The sequence below is a fragment of the Anoplopoma fimbria genome, chromosome 24, assembly GCF_027596085.1.
Source record: "Anoplopoma fimbria isolate UVic2021 breed Golden Eagle Sablefish chromosome 24, Afim_UVic_2022, whole genome shotgun sequence".
NCBI lineage: Eukaryota > Metazoa > Chordata > Actinopteri > Perciformes > Anoplopomatidae > Anoplopoma > Anoplopoma fimbria.
The window spans coordinates 8,597,810-8,616,048 of record NC_072472.1 but is presented as its reverse complement, the minus strand read 5'-3'; the positions used below and the strand labels follow the sequence as shown (position 1 = coordinate 8,616,048).

General features: G+C 39.7%; 1 protein-coding gene across 1 annotated transcript in view; it reads left to right on the top strand.

The window, feature by feature from the left end:
- The window catches only part of stk32a (serine/threonine kinase 32A), a 58,966-nt gene that overhangs the window by 15,381 nt on the left and 25,346 nt on the right, over positions 1 to 18,239 (top strand). The window contains exon 4 of the mRNA XM_054626021.1: positions 5,887 to 6,060. Within this exon, the coding sequence (XP_054481996.1) occupies positions 5,887 to 6,060 (174 nt within the window). The remainder of the gene's footprint in view (positions 1 to 5,886; positions 6,061 to 18,239) is intronic.

Here is an 18,239-nt window from a genome sequence, read left to right as displayed (position 1 = left end):
CACATTACAGTAATCAGACTTTTCAGTACGTGCCTCACTGTGTGTATCACTACACCAGGCTGTTTGACCCTCAGTATGCTCGCTTTGTTTCTGAGCAACCATGTGAGAGATTGCGTCAGTCTTGTTTGCTCTGAAGACAGAACAACTTCCCCCCATAATGACAGTTAAGCCCTTTTGGTTTTTACCACCTTGGCTCTCTGATGGAAAGACTTGTGGGACAGAAAACACGGAAACCTCAGCCAAGCATGAGAGCTGGTTTTCTACTCGATTACACCGCTTTCACAGAGGACTCAAGTGTGCTATCGATGGACTTGCAGTCCCTCCTTGAGCCTCCTTGACCCGACCAATCACTCAGTAATACATACGATAAGGTCATAATACATTGCGTTTTCGGATTAATAGCTATTTTGACTTTTTTGTCATTTAATATTCCACTAACCAGTTGATGAAAAGCTGTTACATTTCATTTTAGAAGTGATTATCGGTCAGCGCAGAGCAACAAGGAGCATTTGTTGCAAGATGAAATTATGAAAAAAGAGTTGGTTTGAAGAGGATTTTAACCTCAAAATAAAGTGATGTCGACAGAAAGATTACAGCTTTCAATGCATTAAATTGAAAAAAAATGAAGGTAAAGAATAACTGGATTTTTTTTTCATCTCAGATCCCCTGGATCCTGAGTACTTTAATACTTAATATCAGCTGATATGATCTTGTTTACTTCATTTAAGCAAACATACTATATATATAAATAATACATAATTAAATAGTGAACAAGAAATACTTATGATCATTTTTACCTAATCAAAATAAATAATTGGTGATGAAAGTGGGAAAGAATAAGATGAAAATGATAAAGTTTAGGAAAGGTCACTGAACTTGCAGAAATTGTCTCATGGTACTACATACTATAGCAGTTAAATAAATTAACAGCACTTTTCCTGGAAGAAGCTTCTGTTTTTCTATCAAGATAAAGAGCAATAAAGTCCCATTTGTATCCCCTAAATGCTTGTGACAGCAGCTGTTGGAGTCTTTACCGACGTTACTTCTGCTGGGTGAGAGGTGTTTACACTATGCGTGTGTGTGTGTGTGTGTGTGTGTGTGTGTGTGTGTGTGTGTGTGTGTGTGTGTGTGTGTGTGTGTGTGTGTGTGTGTGTGTGTGTGTGTGTGTGTGTGTGACATATGGATGCAGCCCTGGAAAGAGAGGGAGAATGAGGGACTAAGAGAGTTAATCAAATGATTAATAGACAGAGGAAAATTGAGTCCATCCAGCAAACACACACTGCTGTCTAGCTCACACTTTATACCACTGAGAAGATTCATTTCTCAACTTGGTTTCAAGTTTCCAGCCAGACATTTGTTCTTAGCTTAAAATAAGCGTCATTAATATTTAACACACATTCGTCTTTCCATTAAAAAAAATAATTTGTACATATTTTTGCATGCTGCTTCTCACACTACTGCCCTTAAAGTTTATTTTTCTTACATCAATGCTTTTTCCCATGACAATATTGTAGAGTAGAAGTTATTTCCATCCTAAAAGGAAAGCAAAAAAATAACAAGAACCGTGGACTTCTTAGAGAAATTCAAGCATTACACAGAAGCAGAGCATGCGGGTAATCGGGAAGCAATGTTTTGACCATCTATGGACTCAGTCAGAGCTGTGTTGGCCCCAAAAACTACAAATATCGTATCAAAGTGAAGCATTGCTTTGATATTTAAGAGAATGTGATGGTAATATGACGCCTGCTTGATCTGTGCCTCCTCTGTGTGCCAGACTCAAGTGTCATATCCTTTTCCAACATGCCCTCTCTCTTTCAAATACACACACACACACACATTGATCCACTGGGTTGTTTCAGTTATTTCTCCCTTAGATCTAATGTCAACAGCTGGACCTTGGATTTTTATTTTCAGATTCAAGTCTTTATAGCCTCCCCATGGAGGGTCTACTCTTCTTAGGATAGGTTGCTTTTAAGAAATGTTGTCCCGTTAATTATAAGGCTCTAGCAGTCTTTTTGAATGATTGATAGGAGTTTAACAATGAACATGTACAATAGTCTTGTCATTTTTGAACAAATGGAGGTAAAGTGGTTATGTATAAGTTTTGCACTCTGAAGCCAGATCTAGATCTAGATCTGGTCAAGATCAGAAAAATGTTTCACCTAGCCATTGAGATTTGACTCCCCTTCCTATGACACATGCAGGCTAACTATAATAATTCCTCCCCCAGATCTGACTCACAGCTTAGGAACTACCTTTGCAAAGGTGTATCAGATTCTTGCAAGCCAATCAGAGAAGACTGGGCTTTTTCGGGAGGGGGCTTAAAGACAGAGGGGGATCACAGGTATATTTAAACAGTTTGAACATTAAAGCATGTAAACATGTTCTAGTAGAACCCAAAATAGAAATATGAACCATAGTAGGTCCTCTTTAAACTAAAGGTCAATACAGTATATTGAATCAGAAAAGGCCAAAAAAGGTGATGACTGTAGCCACAACATATGAATGCAAGGTTTGTATGGGTTTTGTATCGATTCCTCTATACATGTTTCTCTGTATGGTACAATATCTGACCACTACAGAATATACAGCACATTCTGATTTAACGATCTTAAGCTTTGTTCTGTAAATATACAGAACAAAGCGGCTGTGGTGTAGTGGAGAGCAAGGTAGTTCTCCAATCAGAGGGTCGGTGGTTCGATACCCGGCTTCGGCAGTCGATGTGTCCTTGGGCAAGACACTTAACCCCAAGTTGCTCCCGAAGGCTTGCCATCGGTGTGGACTGGATGTTGCATGAATGTTAGTTAGAGTCTGATGGTGGCACCTTGCATGGTAGCCTGTCATCAGTGTGTGAATGGGTGAATGATATGTAATATACTACTGATTGTAAGTCGCTTTGGATAAAAGCGTCTGCTAAATGACTGTAATGTAATGTACTCAGAACACCATTTAAACTCATCCCATTATGCTGTCTCTCACACACACATACACATCTAAACTTTGCCAAAAACTTTGGAGAGCCTTGGTGTCCAAAGGCGTGGCTAAGTCATTTCTGCTTGTCTGAGTGATTGATAGCATTGCAGCTGGTCCCATCCATTCAGCTGTACTTTCAGTGGGAAGGGCTGGCCTCTTCTCGTTTCTCTTTTTTATCCCTAAAGGGAATATTCATCAGTGGAGAACGGTTTGTTGATTGTGCATCTGTGTGTTTAGGATGGAGTCACGCATTCAAAAGGGTGTATTGATTTTTGCCAGTTTATTTTATGTTAAAACATCATAATATTTGATGCATAACTGAAACTGAGTTGAGAAGAAAGCAGGGCTGAACTTTATGTGTGTGTGCATCTTCTCATGCACGTCTTTGTGACATTGCCAAATGTGTGTGTATCTTCCGGACGAGTACCCAACGGATAGTCTTTCCACACTCTGAGGCCGTTGGCAATCAGATGTTAAGTGGTCTCAGCATTATCTGAGCCTTAGCAGACAGTTTTGAGTCACCTCAATCAATCCCCGTCCTCCCAGTGCAGAAAAGCACCACCTCCAGTCTATTGGAGAAGGGCCCCTCAGGAGGGGCAGTTCACCAACGTGGCAAAAAACTACACCCGGTCATTGAACACTGAGCTTAAGCCAAGATGATGGTCCTTACAGGGGCGTGTCTGCCAGAAGTGGACCCAGTGGACTCTGGGGTGAAAAATGCAAACCTCTAAAAAGTGAAATTTTAGCCTATTCGTTGCAGATCAGAAATTTTGAAGGACTCGAGGAGGGTGGTGGTGTGGTGTTTTGTGGAAGATCTGAACTTGCAGATGTAGGACGCTGCGTTGCACACAGCAACGCTTTAGGCCAGCCAGGAAAATCTTTGCTGTTGTAATTTTTTTAATATATTTTGTTTTGCATTAATTCGTTTCTTGTGGGAGAGAAACTAATTAGCACAACGTTTAGAGAGGAGAAAAAAAGCATCAGTGGCCCCCAATGGGACACTCAGCATGTAAAAATCAATGATGATTTGTGCAACAGCATCTCAAATGGCAATGCAGTGGGCCGCATGCTGATAAAGGCTTGCTGTGCATGACAGTGCTTAAAAGATGGATGATGCGTGACCACAAGTAGCATTACAACCCAGAACAGCCCCCCCACCGTAAAAGATCGTGACTGGCTGAGGGACATGCAAGAAATTGTTCATCTACAGTATGCACTAAAACTTAGTTGCCTAAGCAAACTAAGTTCAGTTTTCTCTGCCAAATCTTTACACCACACACTAACATAAAGAAAACGTAATATATGTAATGGTCCACTTTAATGAAATGGCACTCGACAGTCTGATGAAACACATGTTAAACGGAGCTAAAAGCAGGGCAGGGAGCCATCTGAGTGGACAATGTTGCTGAGTGGATGCAGAATAAATGAGCTATAAGATTTTCATACCGCCAATGTTGATGGAATGGAAAAGGTACAAATCCTCAATAACACTGCACCCATCACTGTAAAAAAGACGGGATAATCTGTGTGCTGATCACTAATGTAATGACAACAGAGATTAGGTTTTCTCTGTGTAAACTATTCCCATTTGATTTTCGCTGTAGAGAATCAGAAAGCAACACAAACAGGATGCGACTTTGATGAGGGTTGTGTCCTCAATGTATGCAGATAATGAATCGGATTTTATTCTACTGTACAAGGTTCTTTAGTTAGCAAAGTCGAATATTTTATTTTACAGTTGTGTCCTTCTTTCCTTCATAATTTGCATTGGTGAAATTCTTAAAAAGAATGTCAGGTACTGGTAGTAATGTGGGCTGATGATCTTACTTTAAAGATTTAAAAGTGTCTCAGCAGACCTGAACACTGACTATAAAAACATTTATTGTAAGGATTGAAAAAGGACAGGGAAGAGAAAGAAGAGAGAAGAATGAAAGGAAAGTTTTCAAATAGTCTACACAGTCTATATACTTTTAAATTAGTGTTTTTAAGATAACCAAAAATTTGTTCAAATAGGAGCACTTGTTTTTACCGTCTCTCCTCTCTCCAAACTATCATAGAAACTTGTGTGCAAGATATTTAAATAGTTTCTTACCCTGCTAACCTTGAAGACAGGATAATGAGCATTTCCCCGGCATGATTTAGCCAACACGTAGTTGCCATGAGTGTTTTTCCTCTGCTTGTTGTACTGTTAGTCATACAGAGCAGAGCAGCGTCTACCCTCAGAGACACCGGGTGGCTTCTGAGGCTGTTTTGTCAGGGATCATGGGGTTGAAACGCCGATGGTTGTTTTGTTCTTGTCGAACCTTTTCTACTCAGGTCGTACATACCGTCTTATAAAAAGGTTGATTTGCCTGAGGAGCACGAGGCTGACATGATTTCAATTTGCACAATCTGCAACTTTTTTTTTTTCTTGCTGACGGGTGTAAGTGTTACACCTTCAGTGTCGCAGCAATGCAAAGAGTCAGGAAAAACAACCTTCTGCTCAGTTAGACTTTCTTCCAGCATGGGTTCCCCCAATCTAAAGAAAATGAACGGGTTTTGTGTTATTATCATCTTTTGGGAACCTTCTTGTACACTGTTTTATGGTATTATGGGCCACAATCTTTTGCCTCTTAGAAATCCGCCCTTACTTCCCCTCTCCTCTCTTCTCCTGTAACTTCCACCTCCTCCTTTCAAACCTCCTTCTCTGCTGTTAATGTCTTTCCTTATTTCACATTCATTCTGTCACCACTCTTATTCACCTCCATTTCTGATTTCTTATCCCCCTCTGATTGCATGTCTCTCTCTTGATCTAACCTCCCTGGTAAGCATCTACCCCATTTCAATCTTTTTTCTCCTTCGTCTCCACTCTATCTCCTTACCCCTACCTGGCCTCGTAACTCTTCACTCCTGACTGCCTGCCTTCCTCTGCAGGTATTCCTTCCAGGATGAGGAGGACATGTTTATGGTGGTGGACTTGCTCTTGGGAGGAGACCTACGCTATCACCTCCAGCAGAACGTCCACTTCTCAGAGAGCACCGTCAAACTCTACATCTGTGAACTGGCCCTGGCGCTGGGATACCTCCGTACGAAGCGCATCATACACAGGTGAGAAGTTGTCTCTTAATGTCCTTCCTCTGAATCCTTTTTTTTTTTGTAGTTTACTATATTGTTGTTTGATTAACAACCTCTAATAATGCAGTAAACTGTTTTAACAACATGAGACCAGTTGCCCCATTATTTCTCCTCCTGATATAGTGTCCTCCCTTCTGCCTCTCTCTTTTGTTTTTTCATCCCCAAGATTGAGTATTATCTTCCCCGGTGTTCTTTTCTCCTTGGCTGTCCACTTCCATATTATATCTTAATATGACTGCTCCACTGCTGTGCAGAAAGGTCAAGCTGTCTTGACTTGGAGGTCACACCTGACACAACAGTTTACCCATAGCTGCAGACTATGGCCATCATTAAATGCACCAGTTCTTTCCCCGCTGCTGCGTCAAGGCTTAAATTAATTTGTAAAATGCAGGTTAAGTGCTTTTTAGGCAGAACTATCTGCTGCTATGGCAGAGCCAGAGGCTCACATGGCCAAGAAAGACATGGCGACAGCCCAATATTATTATTTTAAGTTTTTGAAGTGAATCAAAGAGCTTGGGATATCCTATTACAGCCAACGATGCTGCCAAAATGTGTCCTTCTTTCCCATACTGGTATCAGGTAACAAATATACCTCTCATATGGGGACAATATAGATAAAATATACAAATAGAGCAAGCCTGTCTTATACTAAATATGTTCTCATTTACTTTTCAAAATATATTTTTGAAGAAACATATTTGCTGCTGTTTTTCCAATCCTGCAAGTGTGTCATTGTTACATTACATACAAGGCAAACGAAGGTCGTCAGTGTGGGTGGTTGCACAAAGCACAGGATGTTTACAGCATAGTTAAGGGTTTGTGTTTAGCCTTCAATATGTGGTTACAGTTATTTCTCATATAGTGGATTTACTTTAGGTTGCCATGATTCCCCATAACGAACTCTTGAACAAAACGCTCATTTCTATGCATCTACATTCATGAGGTGCTTTGCAGTGACCATTTATGGGTAATTGTAGGAGATTCCAAGGTGATCGGGGATTTATAGAAGAAAATTTGCACTGGCGGGCAGAGGCAAGGTTTTATAAATCAGGATATGGGCATAAGTATATTTCCTCATTTGTACATACACAAAGATTTAGTGTGGTTTCTTTGCAGAGTTTTATAAATAAGACAACGTATACCATAGAAAAAACAAAATAAATACATTGATGAGTTGTTGTTTTTTTATATGCTAAAAACCCAAAAATTCTAATATTATAAAGCAGAATCTCGGCGAAAATACAAAAAGTTAAATAAGCCACACTTGTGAAAGGACTTAAGATACAAAGACACATACTCAAACTACGGCAGACTACCAAAGCATAACGTTTTTGCTTTGTAATGACTACAGTACTGTAAATGTGTACATTTTCAGCATGGGCGACCTGAGTAATGCATTAGTAATGCTTTGCTACAATATCTGAGGCACTGTGTAGTCAGTATACTATTCACTGCTTTGACTTCCTCCCCCACTGTGGTGACTGAGCATCCTTGTAAATATAGAAAGAGAGGCCTTCGCACATCATGACTAATAGAAAACATCACTGCAACAGAGAACTCTAGATAAATAAAAATTAGACCAAATAACATAAAGCAGACCACTTACTCTTTTCCGTGCTTTCAATAAGGAAAAAGGAAAGAGAGAGAGAAATATATGGGACAGATTTTTTTATTTGCGTGTTCATTGAGGGATATGAATATTTAAATTATGTTTTCTATTTTAGTGCTGAAGGGGACAGACTTGATGTGCAGGTGTTGGGGGCGTTTGTTTAGACAGAATCAACATCTTTTTAATCTGCATTCATTAGCTTCAAATAGGAAGAGGAGCTGAAAGTAACTCTCAGCTCATCTCCTCGGAAATTGAATGTATAATTTCCTCCCTCAGATGTGGACGTGTTGACTTTGGTGTGGTGAGTGAATGCACTCAAAGCCCTCAGAATATGTTTCTATGTATGTGTATGCACCTGTGTATATGTGTGTAAGTGCACGAGGTACACATTCTTCTTCCGTCGGTCTTTAATGATTTTGATGATAATCAGGGGAGTATTAATGATAATGACATAATCACATGCAACATGACGATATGGTAATTATGTTGTTTACAAGTTTGATAATAACTATGACAGAATATGCTTAGTAGCAGTGGTTTGGTTCAGCATGATGGCTAGATGTCCATTATTCATGTTTATTCATGGACAAACTGAAACCTACACTGTACATATACCTGTTCCAATCCCCAATCACCTTTTAAGAACACAAATCTTATCTATATTTTTTTTGGTAACTTCCTCAAATGCAAATAATAAAAAAAAATCATCATAAAACCGACATGGCAGCAGTGCGCATTTGGAAAATAACACAAAATATAATATACATATGCAGAGTTAGAAAGTGGGCCGAATATTGACCCTTGTGGGATGCCGTAATTAACTACTTGGGTAAACCACTGGCAAAAACTATTCTATGGATGTGCTTTTTGATAAACAAAAACACATTTTAATTCATGAATATGAATCAGGAAGCAACCTCCAGTTCTGCAGAGTGAAGCCAATGCAGAAATGTCTTAACACTTGCATTCTCTCTACTGACCAGCAGGGGGCAACTATTCCGATTGAAAAATAAGTCAGTTTGTATGGAAGTCTATGAGAAAATGACCCCCCCTCTCACTTGATTTATTCCCTCAGTGAACATTGTAAACATGAGTTTAGTGTCTCAATTGCTAGTTTCAAGTCTTCTTCAATACAGCATGGTGTTCATTTAGTAAATTATGGTCCCACTTAGAGTAAAATAGACCATAAAGCAGAGTATGCTTAAGGGCGGGCTTACTGTGATTGACAGGGCGCTGCCGCTACCAGAACCGTATGGTATCTCTACGTCACTGCTTCGCATTTCAAATATGGTCATTTACGTTCATTGGTTGCAAAAAACAACATGGCGACGGACGTAATCTAAGATGACGACAGCTTAATCGCCGAACTCAAGGCTTCAAAAAGACAGCCCACAAACCAATGTCACAATGACTACATCTACTTCTTATTTACAGTCTATGATATCAATACAAGTTATTATATTAGTTTAGAAACTGATTTAAATATGGGGTTTGGTTTAGTCAAGCACATGTTATAGAACTAGGATGGAGTCCTGTTCCCGGATACTATAATGGGATCTGTAATAACATGACAGCAGCAGTGACAACAGACATCTCTGTGTTTCACATTCCCAATTATGTTAAATAATGAGCTCTTGAACTGTGTAGCACTGTATGGCAAACGAACCATCTCAAGGGAGTGGGCACAGAGCAGCAATGACGTTAACAACAGCAGTTCACCTCATCTTGATAGAGCCTGGATGGAAAATCAAAGACACAGCAGCAGCATCATGGGACATATAGGAGCCCGAGAGCATTAAGTATGATGCAGTGTGGAAGTTAAATTAATTCCAGTTTGTTTTTAAATGGGAATTGATTTTACTTGAAGCCTGCAAAGTGGGGAGTATTTTAGAAGTTTTATGATACTTATCCTTAGACAAAATGTTTTTTTCAACCACTTAAAATGGTGGCCAAAACTAAGAAAACTGTTGCAATTACCAGAGTTATGCTTTAAATTAATGTTTCATCATGATTAAAAAAGAAATAAAGAAAACTTCACTTGAGGTGCAACAGTTGAAAATGTCTACAAATTCCTCACATTACATTCCAACACATGTTATGCGTCAGACTACAGTTATTTATTTTCTTGTCCAAATAATCATTCTGTGATGGGGAAACATATTTTGAAATGCGAATTTATATCTTGAGACACCATACTCAGAACATAATCAACCTCAGGGATGTTATATATCTGTTTTAGCTTATTCATGGTTGGTTCGTCAGTGTTTTTAACCCTCAGCTCTCTGAAGAGTTTGAATTATTGACAACAGAATGAGTCTCAATTAGAAGACATCTTCAGAGACTTCATGAGTCTCTCCAAACAAGTGGAAAGATAAATGGCAAGTGTGTGAAAGGGTAGGGCATTTATTTATGTGTATGTGTGTTTGTGTGTGTTGTAGACGTGTGTGTAAGTCTACCTCACCACAGCATCATTGACATCAACAACAATTATCTGAGGCTGAATCATCAGGTGTATTGTGTTGCTTCCTGGATTCCTCATAATGGAAAGACTTACATGTTGACAGCCAGCAGATGCTCTTAACAAGTCGATACTCCTCACTGTTTCATTTAGGGAACACACTGCCCACTAAAGTAGTTAAGGAACTAATCGTTCCTATCATACTGACAGAGATGGATAGAGATCCTGCAGACGGACAGACTCAGTTTACATCGAGGATGAAGGTTCATTATGGGAATAGTGTTCATTCAAAGGGGAAAAGCGGTCATTTTAACAATAAACATTTCATTTTCATAAAAGCTAATAGATGGCTAGTGTGACTTTTACTGTCAAGTATTTGTCGATATTCTACATTGTTCTGACTGTCAACAAATGCCATAAAATGACTAAAACCCATAACAAGTAATGTCTTTGTAATGAAAGGCTGATATACAGTAGTTTATTTCTCTCTGCCAAACACCCTAATAGTTGTCCCAAACTATAATAAAAAAAACACCAACGCATCACATCTTTGCAGTCATTGCAGTTTGTCTTGACTCAATGCCAGATGCACCGTCTTGCTGCTGTAAATACTAACTAGAGTGCCAAATGCGTAGCCTATAATCTGTGGCTGAAAACAGTCCCCCCACCATGCACCATTTACTCCTGTTTGAGTTAAAGTTTGCTAGAAACCACAGGGTCCAGCTGGATCCAACAGGCACTTAAGATATATAAGAATTTGTACTTGTGACACATTTTTAAAGATTTTCATCTACAGCTGGGACAAATGGGCTTGGGGCTGAGTGCCAGTGGAAGTTTGAAAGTATTGTGAGACAGACTAAGACACTGTTGGTTTTGGTCTTTCCATGGAAATTGTCCAATCTATTTATTCAGTTTCCTGAAGCGTACTGAGACCCAGCTGTTCTACCAGCAAGCCTATTTCATCCAAGGAGGATTCTCCTTTGCAAGCTGATCTCTTTTCCCCATCTTTTCTCCCCGTCTCTCTCTCTCACACACACACACGCACACACACACACACACACACACACACACACACACACACACACACACACACACACAGATACATAGACACACAGTATACCGTGCTTTTCTCTCATAGTCTGTTTCATTATCGCTCCCCGTTTTTTTCAATCTTGTGCTACTCTATCCACCTACTGAACTTTTTTCTTTCCCTTGCTCTCCTCTCCCTCATCCTCATTTCTTAGCCGCGGTTGTGCCCAGTCTTTTCTATTGCTCTGAGGGAGTGGCAAAGGATAGCTCGCCTAAAATAATCTAAATTGCTCCTTCATCCCCTTCTCCTCTAGAGGCCTTTTGCCAAGCTGCCATTAGAGAATATGGTCCTAATTCACCTATCTGGTTAATTGAAGGTGAATAGAATAACAAAAAAAGTCACAGAGGGTCTTCTTATAGATGGCTCTTAAAATGGAGATTGAATGGAGGCAGACCAAGTCATTACTCTTACTCTCCATCAGCTACTCGAAATGGCGAGCGTTTGTCACGTCTGCAAGTGAACTATTCTTTATTCATGGAGTGTGTTAATGTTTTATTTTCCAGCAGAAGAAGAAAAAAAGAAGAACCGAGAGGGAGGGTGGGGAGAAATTATGCACTCATATTTCATAAATGCAGATTAAGGTGCCAGCTGGTGCCAGCTCTCTGATTTCTACCCTGAAAAATGGTGAATTGAGCATTTTCATTGTTGAAAATCTCCCTGAGCTCAACCCAGCCCACAACGGCAGATTAGCCGATGGGAGGAGGTTTGTGCTCTGAACAGAATGTTTACAAGCTAGTCTGCTCCAAAGAAGATCATTAATTGCCTGCTTGTGTATCTAACTCACGTGTCTGCCTGCAGGTAAAAGAAGGGGAAAGATTTTAGCAGAGAGCAATGCATCTAAGTAGTCAGAATGGCAGCCATGGAGACAGACAGGAGGAGCTACAGGCAGAGGTACAAAGTCAACGAGGGTAAAGAGAGCTGATGTGTTTTGTAACATTGGCTGAGTGAATTATTCATCACTGGTAATTGTGATGCAAGTTTTCGGCCTTGGCTTTTTTAGTGTTGACTGGTTGCTTTCAGTGTCTGCTCTGCACTGAAAAATTGGCTCCAAATTAGACTTGAGACTTGTCAAACCCAACTTCCGTCAACCAGACGCACTGAGAATGTGTTAATGAATAAGGAATGAACATCCCTCAGCTTCAGAGTTGCTACTGTCATCCACACACACGCAATGTTTACCCATGTCAGTAAACAGGGCGACAGACACACAGGCGTGCACACCTGTGCCGTTCTCACACTTGTCAGAGCTGCTCTTCTTTAACAGCAAGAAGAAAGGGCGAGCGAGAGACGCGGCAGTTTGCTCGGTTGGAGTTGTTAGCCTATGTGGGTGTAGTTGGGCTTTCAATTCACGTTCTAAGGCAGCGGCTGTCTGACTCGCTCTTCAGTGGCTGGTGGGCGTGGGTACTTAGAACTGAGGGATTTTGACACTGTGTGTATTTGCGAGTTTCTGTGTATTACTGTGTTCTTGTGTGTGTTTATGTGTGTGTTGCTTGTTTAGAGTGTGTGATGTAGCTGAGCCGTGGGCTTTCTGGGGCTTCCAGAGCTCCTCTACTCTCCTTTGTGACAGAGAGGGAGAGGCAAAATCTCAAACAGCTCTCTGCTTTTATTCTGGAGTGGAGGAGAGAGTTACTAAAGCAGCAAAGCCATGAAAGAGCCTCTGATTAAACTGCCTAAAATCTATGCCCAGGAAACCAGTAACACCAATTTCACTGTAGCAGCTACGGATTTTTTTTTTATTTTTTTAAATGTAATAAAGTGGGTATCCACTAAATTAAGGATTTCATTATGGCTGAAAAATATTTGTTAATTTGGCATTTGGCTCAAAGCCAGAAACAGAAGAACGGCAGACATCATGTAACTAGGACTGGGTATCAAATCTCACTAGTTCTAGAACAGCTAAATATGTCACCAAAATATAAATTGAGTAGAGCTAAAACGATTAGCCAATAATCGAATAGTCTCTAAAACTATTATCTCCAACAATATATGAGCAAAAAAATCCTTCAAGAAGATTTGCATATTTTTTCTATTTTAGCAATATCAATCTTTTTAATTTTTGGTATTTTTACCATTGGTCAGACTAAATATATGTGAAGAAACCTTTACTATTTCTTTTTTTACATTTGATACAAAACTGAAATTTGGGCTCACTAACAAGTGAGTGTCTTTCTGAGTCTCTTATATCACACTTGCCAGCCAGAAATCACAGCCTTCAACAAAGCATCAGACTGAGAGCGCTCTTCTCTTCTCTCAGGCAGTTATTTTTACAAGATGTCGTGTGGCCAGCCTGACATGAGTGACTGTAACTCATCATCTCTCATCAGACTATCTGCAACTGCACTCTGATACAAAGAGCACTGTCCTAACTCCATGACAACCTCACATACCTGCCCAATAAGTCTGTGTCAATATGCTAGAACATTAAAGATCACTCAAAGGTGAAGGCTTTATTTCTCTAACTGAAACATTATTTAGCATATATTTAGGTAATGTCAACACTGGAAGCAAATTTCCAGAGCAAGAAGAGGAATTATATATATATTTTTTCTACATAATGACTACAAGATCTGAGATTGGGAGCATTTTGATTGCCTTTCAACGACTGTGTTATACATTGAGATTTAAGAATGTATTAATCTTTTATCTTTTTATATTTTTGTATATATATACTGATAACATTAGTGTTAGAACAATGTGAATTACCACTCTTAGAAAATTCACCCCCATGATAAAGTCTTCATTCCAGTGCTAAAATGCTTTAGAAAGTGATATGTGTCCTTTTTTAAGAAGCTCAGATGGAGGCTGGACACAGGGAGACACCTTGCTCTGAAATGTAGCATTAATTTGTCACTTAGTATAGCAGAAAGTGTGGTCCTCATTCCCCATGTGAATTTGCTTGGACCTCACCTTGGTTAATTTACAGGAATGGGTGTGTGTTAATATCTGGACTCTGCATATGTGTGGGGGCAAGTGTAGGCATATGCTTTCATCGGCTCTTTCAATGATCAAAGTGTGTGACGGTGAGGTTGCATGACTGTGTGTGTGTGTGTGTGTGTGTGTGTGTGTGTGTGTGTGTGTGTGTGTGTGTGTGTGTGTGTGTGTGTGTGTGTGTGTGTGTGTGTGTGTGTGTGTGTGTGTGTGTGTGTGTTGGCCCACTCCAGTATCAGTGCAGTATCATATGACCAGGTACAGGCTTCAGTTACCCCTCTTCCCCTGATAGAAGGCTGTAATGAGGCCATTAGATCCTGCTAATGGCTTGTAGGGTCAGTCAACCGCGAGAAAAGCCGAGGGGATCAGCTTGCACCGAGCTCTCCTGGCCTTTCGCCTCACTTTTTTACACTACATCCTTCCCTTTTTCTACTGCTTACTTCATTGCTTTTACACTTCTTGCTCTTTGTACTCCCTGTCTCTCTCACATAATTCTCCCTTAGCTCTTTATATACCCTCCCCTTATTATTTCTAGTCCAAGTCGTCTCATTGGCTCTCCACTACTTTTTACCAATTTATTCGTAAAGAACAGCACTATACATTTAGTTTTCTCTCAAATTTACACTGTCCCACCTTTATCTACCAATGTAGCCCATTCCTATTACTCTATATCTGTCTCACTCAATAAATGCATAGCTGTCTGACTTACTCAGTCCATCTCCTCCTACATTTTCTCCCACTCTTCCTCTCCCTTTCTCTTCATATATTTTATACATATACTTTATATCTCCTCTCCTGTCTTTCTGCGTCTCTTCTACTTGTTTGGTCCAGTGATCCATACACAGCTGTCCGTTCATACGTAAGGCACTTTTGATTATCATGTAACTTTCTCTGTACTCTGAGATAAAGATAAAAAAAAACATAAAAGTTCTACAATTTTATGTTTAAATGCAGTGACCAAGAATGACTGCTGATCACAAATTGCTACCTCATATTTAGGTGACTGTCAGTACACAGTGCAGGATCTCAGTTTAGAGGTCAAATTCAAGTGTTTCTCCAAATAATTTTTCCATCACATTTCATCTGATACAACAGTGTAACTTTTAAACATCGTACAGCTTTCTGTTGCATCCCAGTCACACTGGTAAACGCTTGCAGATAGTCGAGGTGTCACATAGTCCAGCAGTCCCGTCTTCACGCACCACAGGTGCTGCAACAGACCCATCTGTTTCTCAGAACTAATAGATGGTGCATAGCATTTATCCACACTAATGAACACAGAACAAAACTGCCGGCTGAAATATGCAGGTCCCAAACCTGTGCTCTCTTAAATCATCTCTTTACTATAGAAATGGACCTTGAATCCCAAAGGATTACTTCATTTAAAAACTTCAGTAACATTGTGTTCAGTAACATAGTAAAAAAAAGTGACGACATCCAATACAAACTGCATGAAAAAAAATGAAATTATATCTATGGGATATTGTGTCAGTGGACTTCTTCGCCAAGATCAAAATAATGGCATGAAATTGTACATATTAAAAGTCTCTTACTGAGTCAAGGAAAGAAATGTGAGTATTAGCACTGCTTTGTCCCTAGACATGATCATTACAGAGCCGTCTGACCTACTTTTCTTTATGCCTTTTTTTTGAGACAAAACGACTTTAGTTGGTAATTGCTCTCTAATTCTTTTATGTCAACTTTTATGAAAGGAAAATAGAATTTAGTTAATAGAGCATAAAACTGAATGCAGCTGAGAAACTGTGAGTATTGATTGTGACTTCCAGAATAGGCCTCATAAGTCTCTGAGGTTTCAAAAATATTGACTTTTTTAGTGCAAAACCCTTACAAGGCAGAGCACATTCAGGGTATCTGAGACAATTCCTTCATTTGTTCTGTTTTGTTTTAAATAAATCTCATTATTTTGCATCTTGTATGGTTGCAATTGGCATATAGCTATGCAGTTAGCCATCATGGCCATTTCAGGCACCTTTTTTTCTGTGATTACTTTCGGTCAGAGACAAGAGAAATGAATCATGTGAAAATCATCTTTATTTAGAAAGCTGTAAGAAGCTCGGGCAAAACCCTGATATTAGTTGTTTTGCCCAAGTTTTCAATTCCTCGAGTCCTGAATCTCAAGGACAAAGTTAGAATAAGCCTTGGATCCAGAATAGCCACATTCAAGGTAAATACACCCAGTTGAAATAAACTGGAATTTTACTTTAAAGTGTCGGAAACACTAAAACCAATCTTTCCTAGTGTTAAGTAGGTTTTATTTTGTTGCTTTTTTTAACTGAAAAAAATGAGCACTGCAGCCATTGACCAAAGACACAGATTCAGAACTCAACTCTCAGCTTTGTGGGGAGTTTCGAGTTATAACTTGCAAAGACATCAGGAGGTCAAGAATATGTGACCAAGCGAAGTAGCTGCCATTGTTGACTTCAGTAAGTGTGTGAGGCAAATGGACATGTCTTGACAAATCTCCTTTCCTGTCATTTTCCATTTTTTCCTGATGCACCCTTGATAATAATAGCTAAAATATCAAACTAGTATGGCTGCAGAACATGTCAGCTTTGGAAAAAGTGTGGGGAACATTTTCTTGCTCTTTAATGTCCATTTTCAGAAGAAAAGATCAGTCAAGGCTATCATCGTCACCTCTACAGCAGCAGCTTGGCTTTTACCGTGCACCGCCTCCTAATGAGCCTTGCTGCTTTGCTTTATCTTTTCAGCCAGTTATCTCAACCCTTCCACGTCCCGTGGCTTCACAATGGCAGCATGGCCTTTAGCTATAAAAAGAGGTTTACTTTTTGTTCTTTTTTTTTTTTTTTGCAGCGACACACGCCCCCCCTCTCACCCCTAGTGCCATCCTTTGAGGCAAATGTCAGCTAATTAAGGGTTACATGGTCGACCTTTCTCGCCCCCACCTGGCCTGCTCCACACAAAACACAGGTCAGCGTGGCCTTTGATATGTTAAATATTGCTGGGCTCCTACAGAGCAGTGGACTCAATTAGAGGAGACACTTGCTGTCTAATACTGAGGATGCACAATGAGTCTGCCACAAATATGATGTGTGTCTGATACAGTTCTACAGTCTCCAACCTGTTGTGATTCTCCAGAACACATTGATGTCCCAACTACTGCCGATTATGTCCCTTAAAACCTACACCGCTATTATTTTTGTTCCAACAAACACACTCAAATTCCCTGTTAGCCTGATTACAAATCAACTCAGATAAAAATAAAAAATAAACTTGAGAATGACACATTTACTTCACAGACCCTGGTAATGAACTCAACAATAGGTACTTCTCAAAAGTTTTAATTCTTCAATGTATATGTTGGTTTCAGGGTGTGGTAATTCTCAAAATGAGTGCTGCATTTGACCATCACGCACAAGTTGAACATTTGAGAAGGTCGCTGAATATTGAATATCTTCTCTCCAGTTCAAAGCATCTTTTAGAGCTGTGGGAATACGTTCCAGAGACTAGAGAACAGAGAGAGAAGCCGAGAACACACTGTGCCCTTCCACTCTTCTGGTCTGCAGATTAACACATGCATCAAGAAACAGACTGTACCGATGAAAAACTCTCATATGTCTTAGGAGAGGATGGCAATTATGAGAATCTGACACTGCTCGATACTCTAAGTGTGTGGATGTGCATTCTTCTGTGTAAATGGGCAGAGGTGGGGGCGAAATGTATGTTAGCGCATATGTTATTATGAATTAGTCAGAGGGGCACGGACATTGTTATGAAAGAAAGAGAAAAGCACCAAGGACAGATACAGATCAGAGAGAATGATGAAAAATAAATGAATAATTTAGCTTTGAATTAAAATAAATGTCCAGGAGCAATTTCATTGGGCATTGAACTGCTCTTTGAAGTGGTTGACCGCCATCAAGGACATTGCTAATATTACTTGTGCCTTTATGACACTGTGTCACAATTTGAGAATCTGCAGCCTGTGTTGCTCTGACATCTGTTGTCAAAATAAATTCTCAGTATGAATTATCTTTCGATGGTTCAGAGTATTTTATGAGCATCCCTAGTACATTAATGTCATGGGA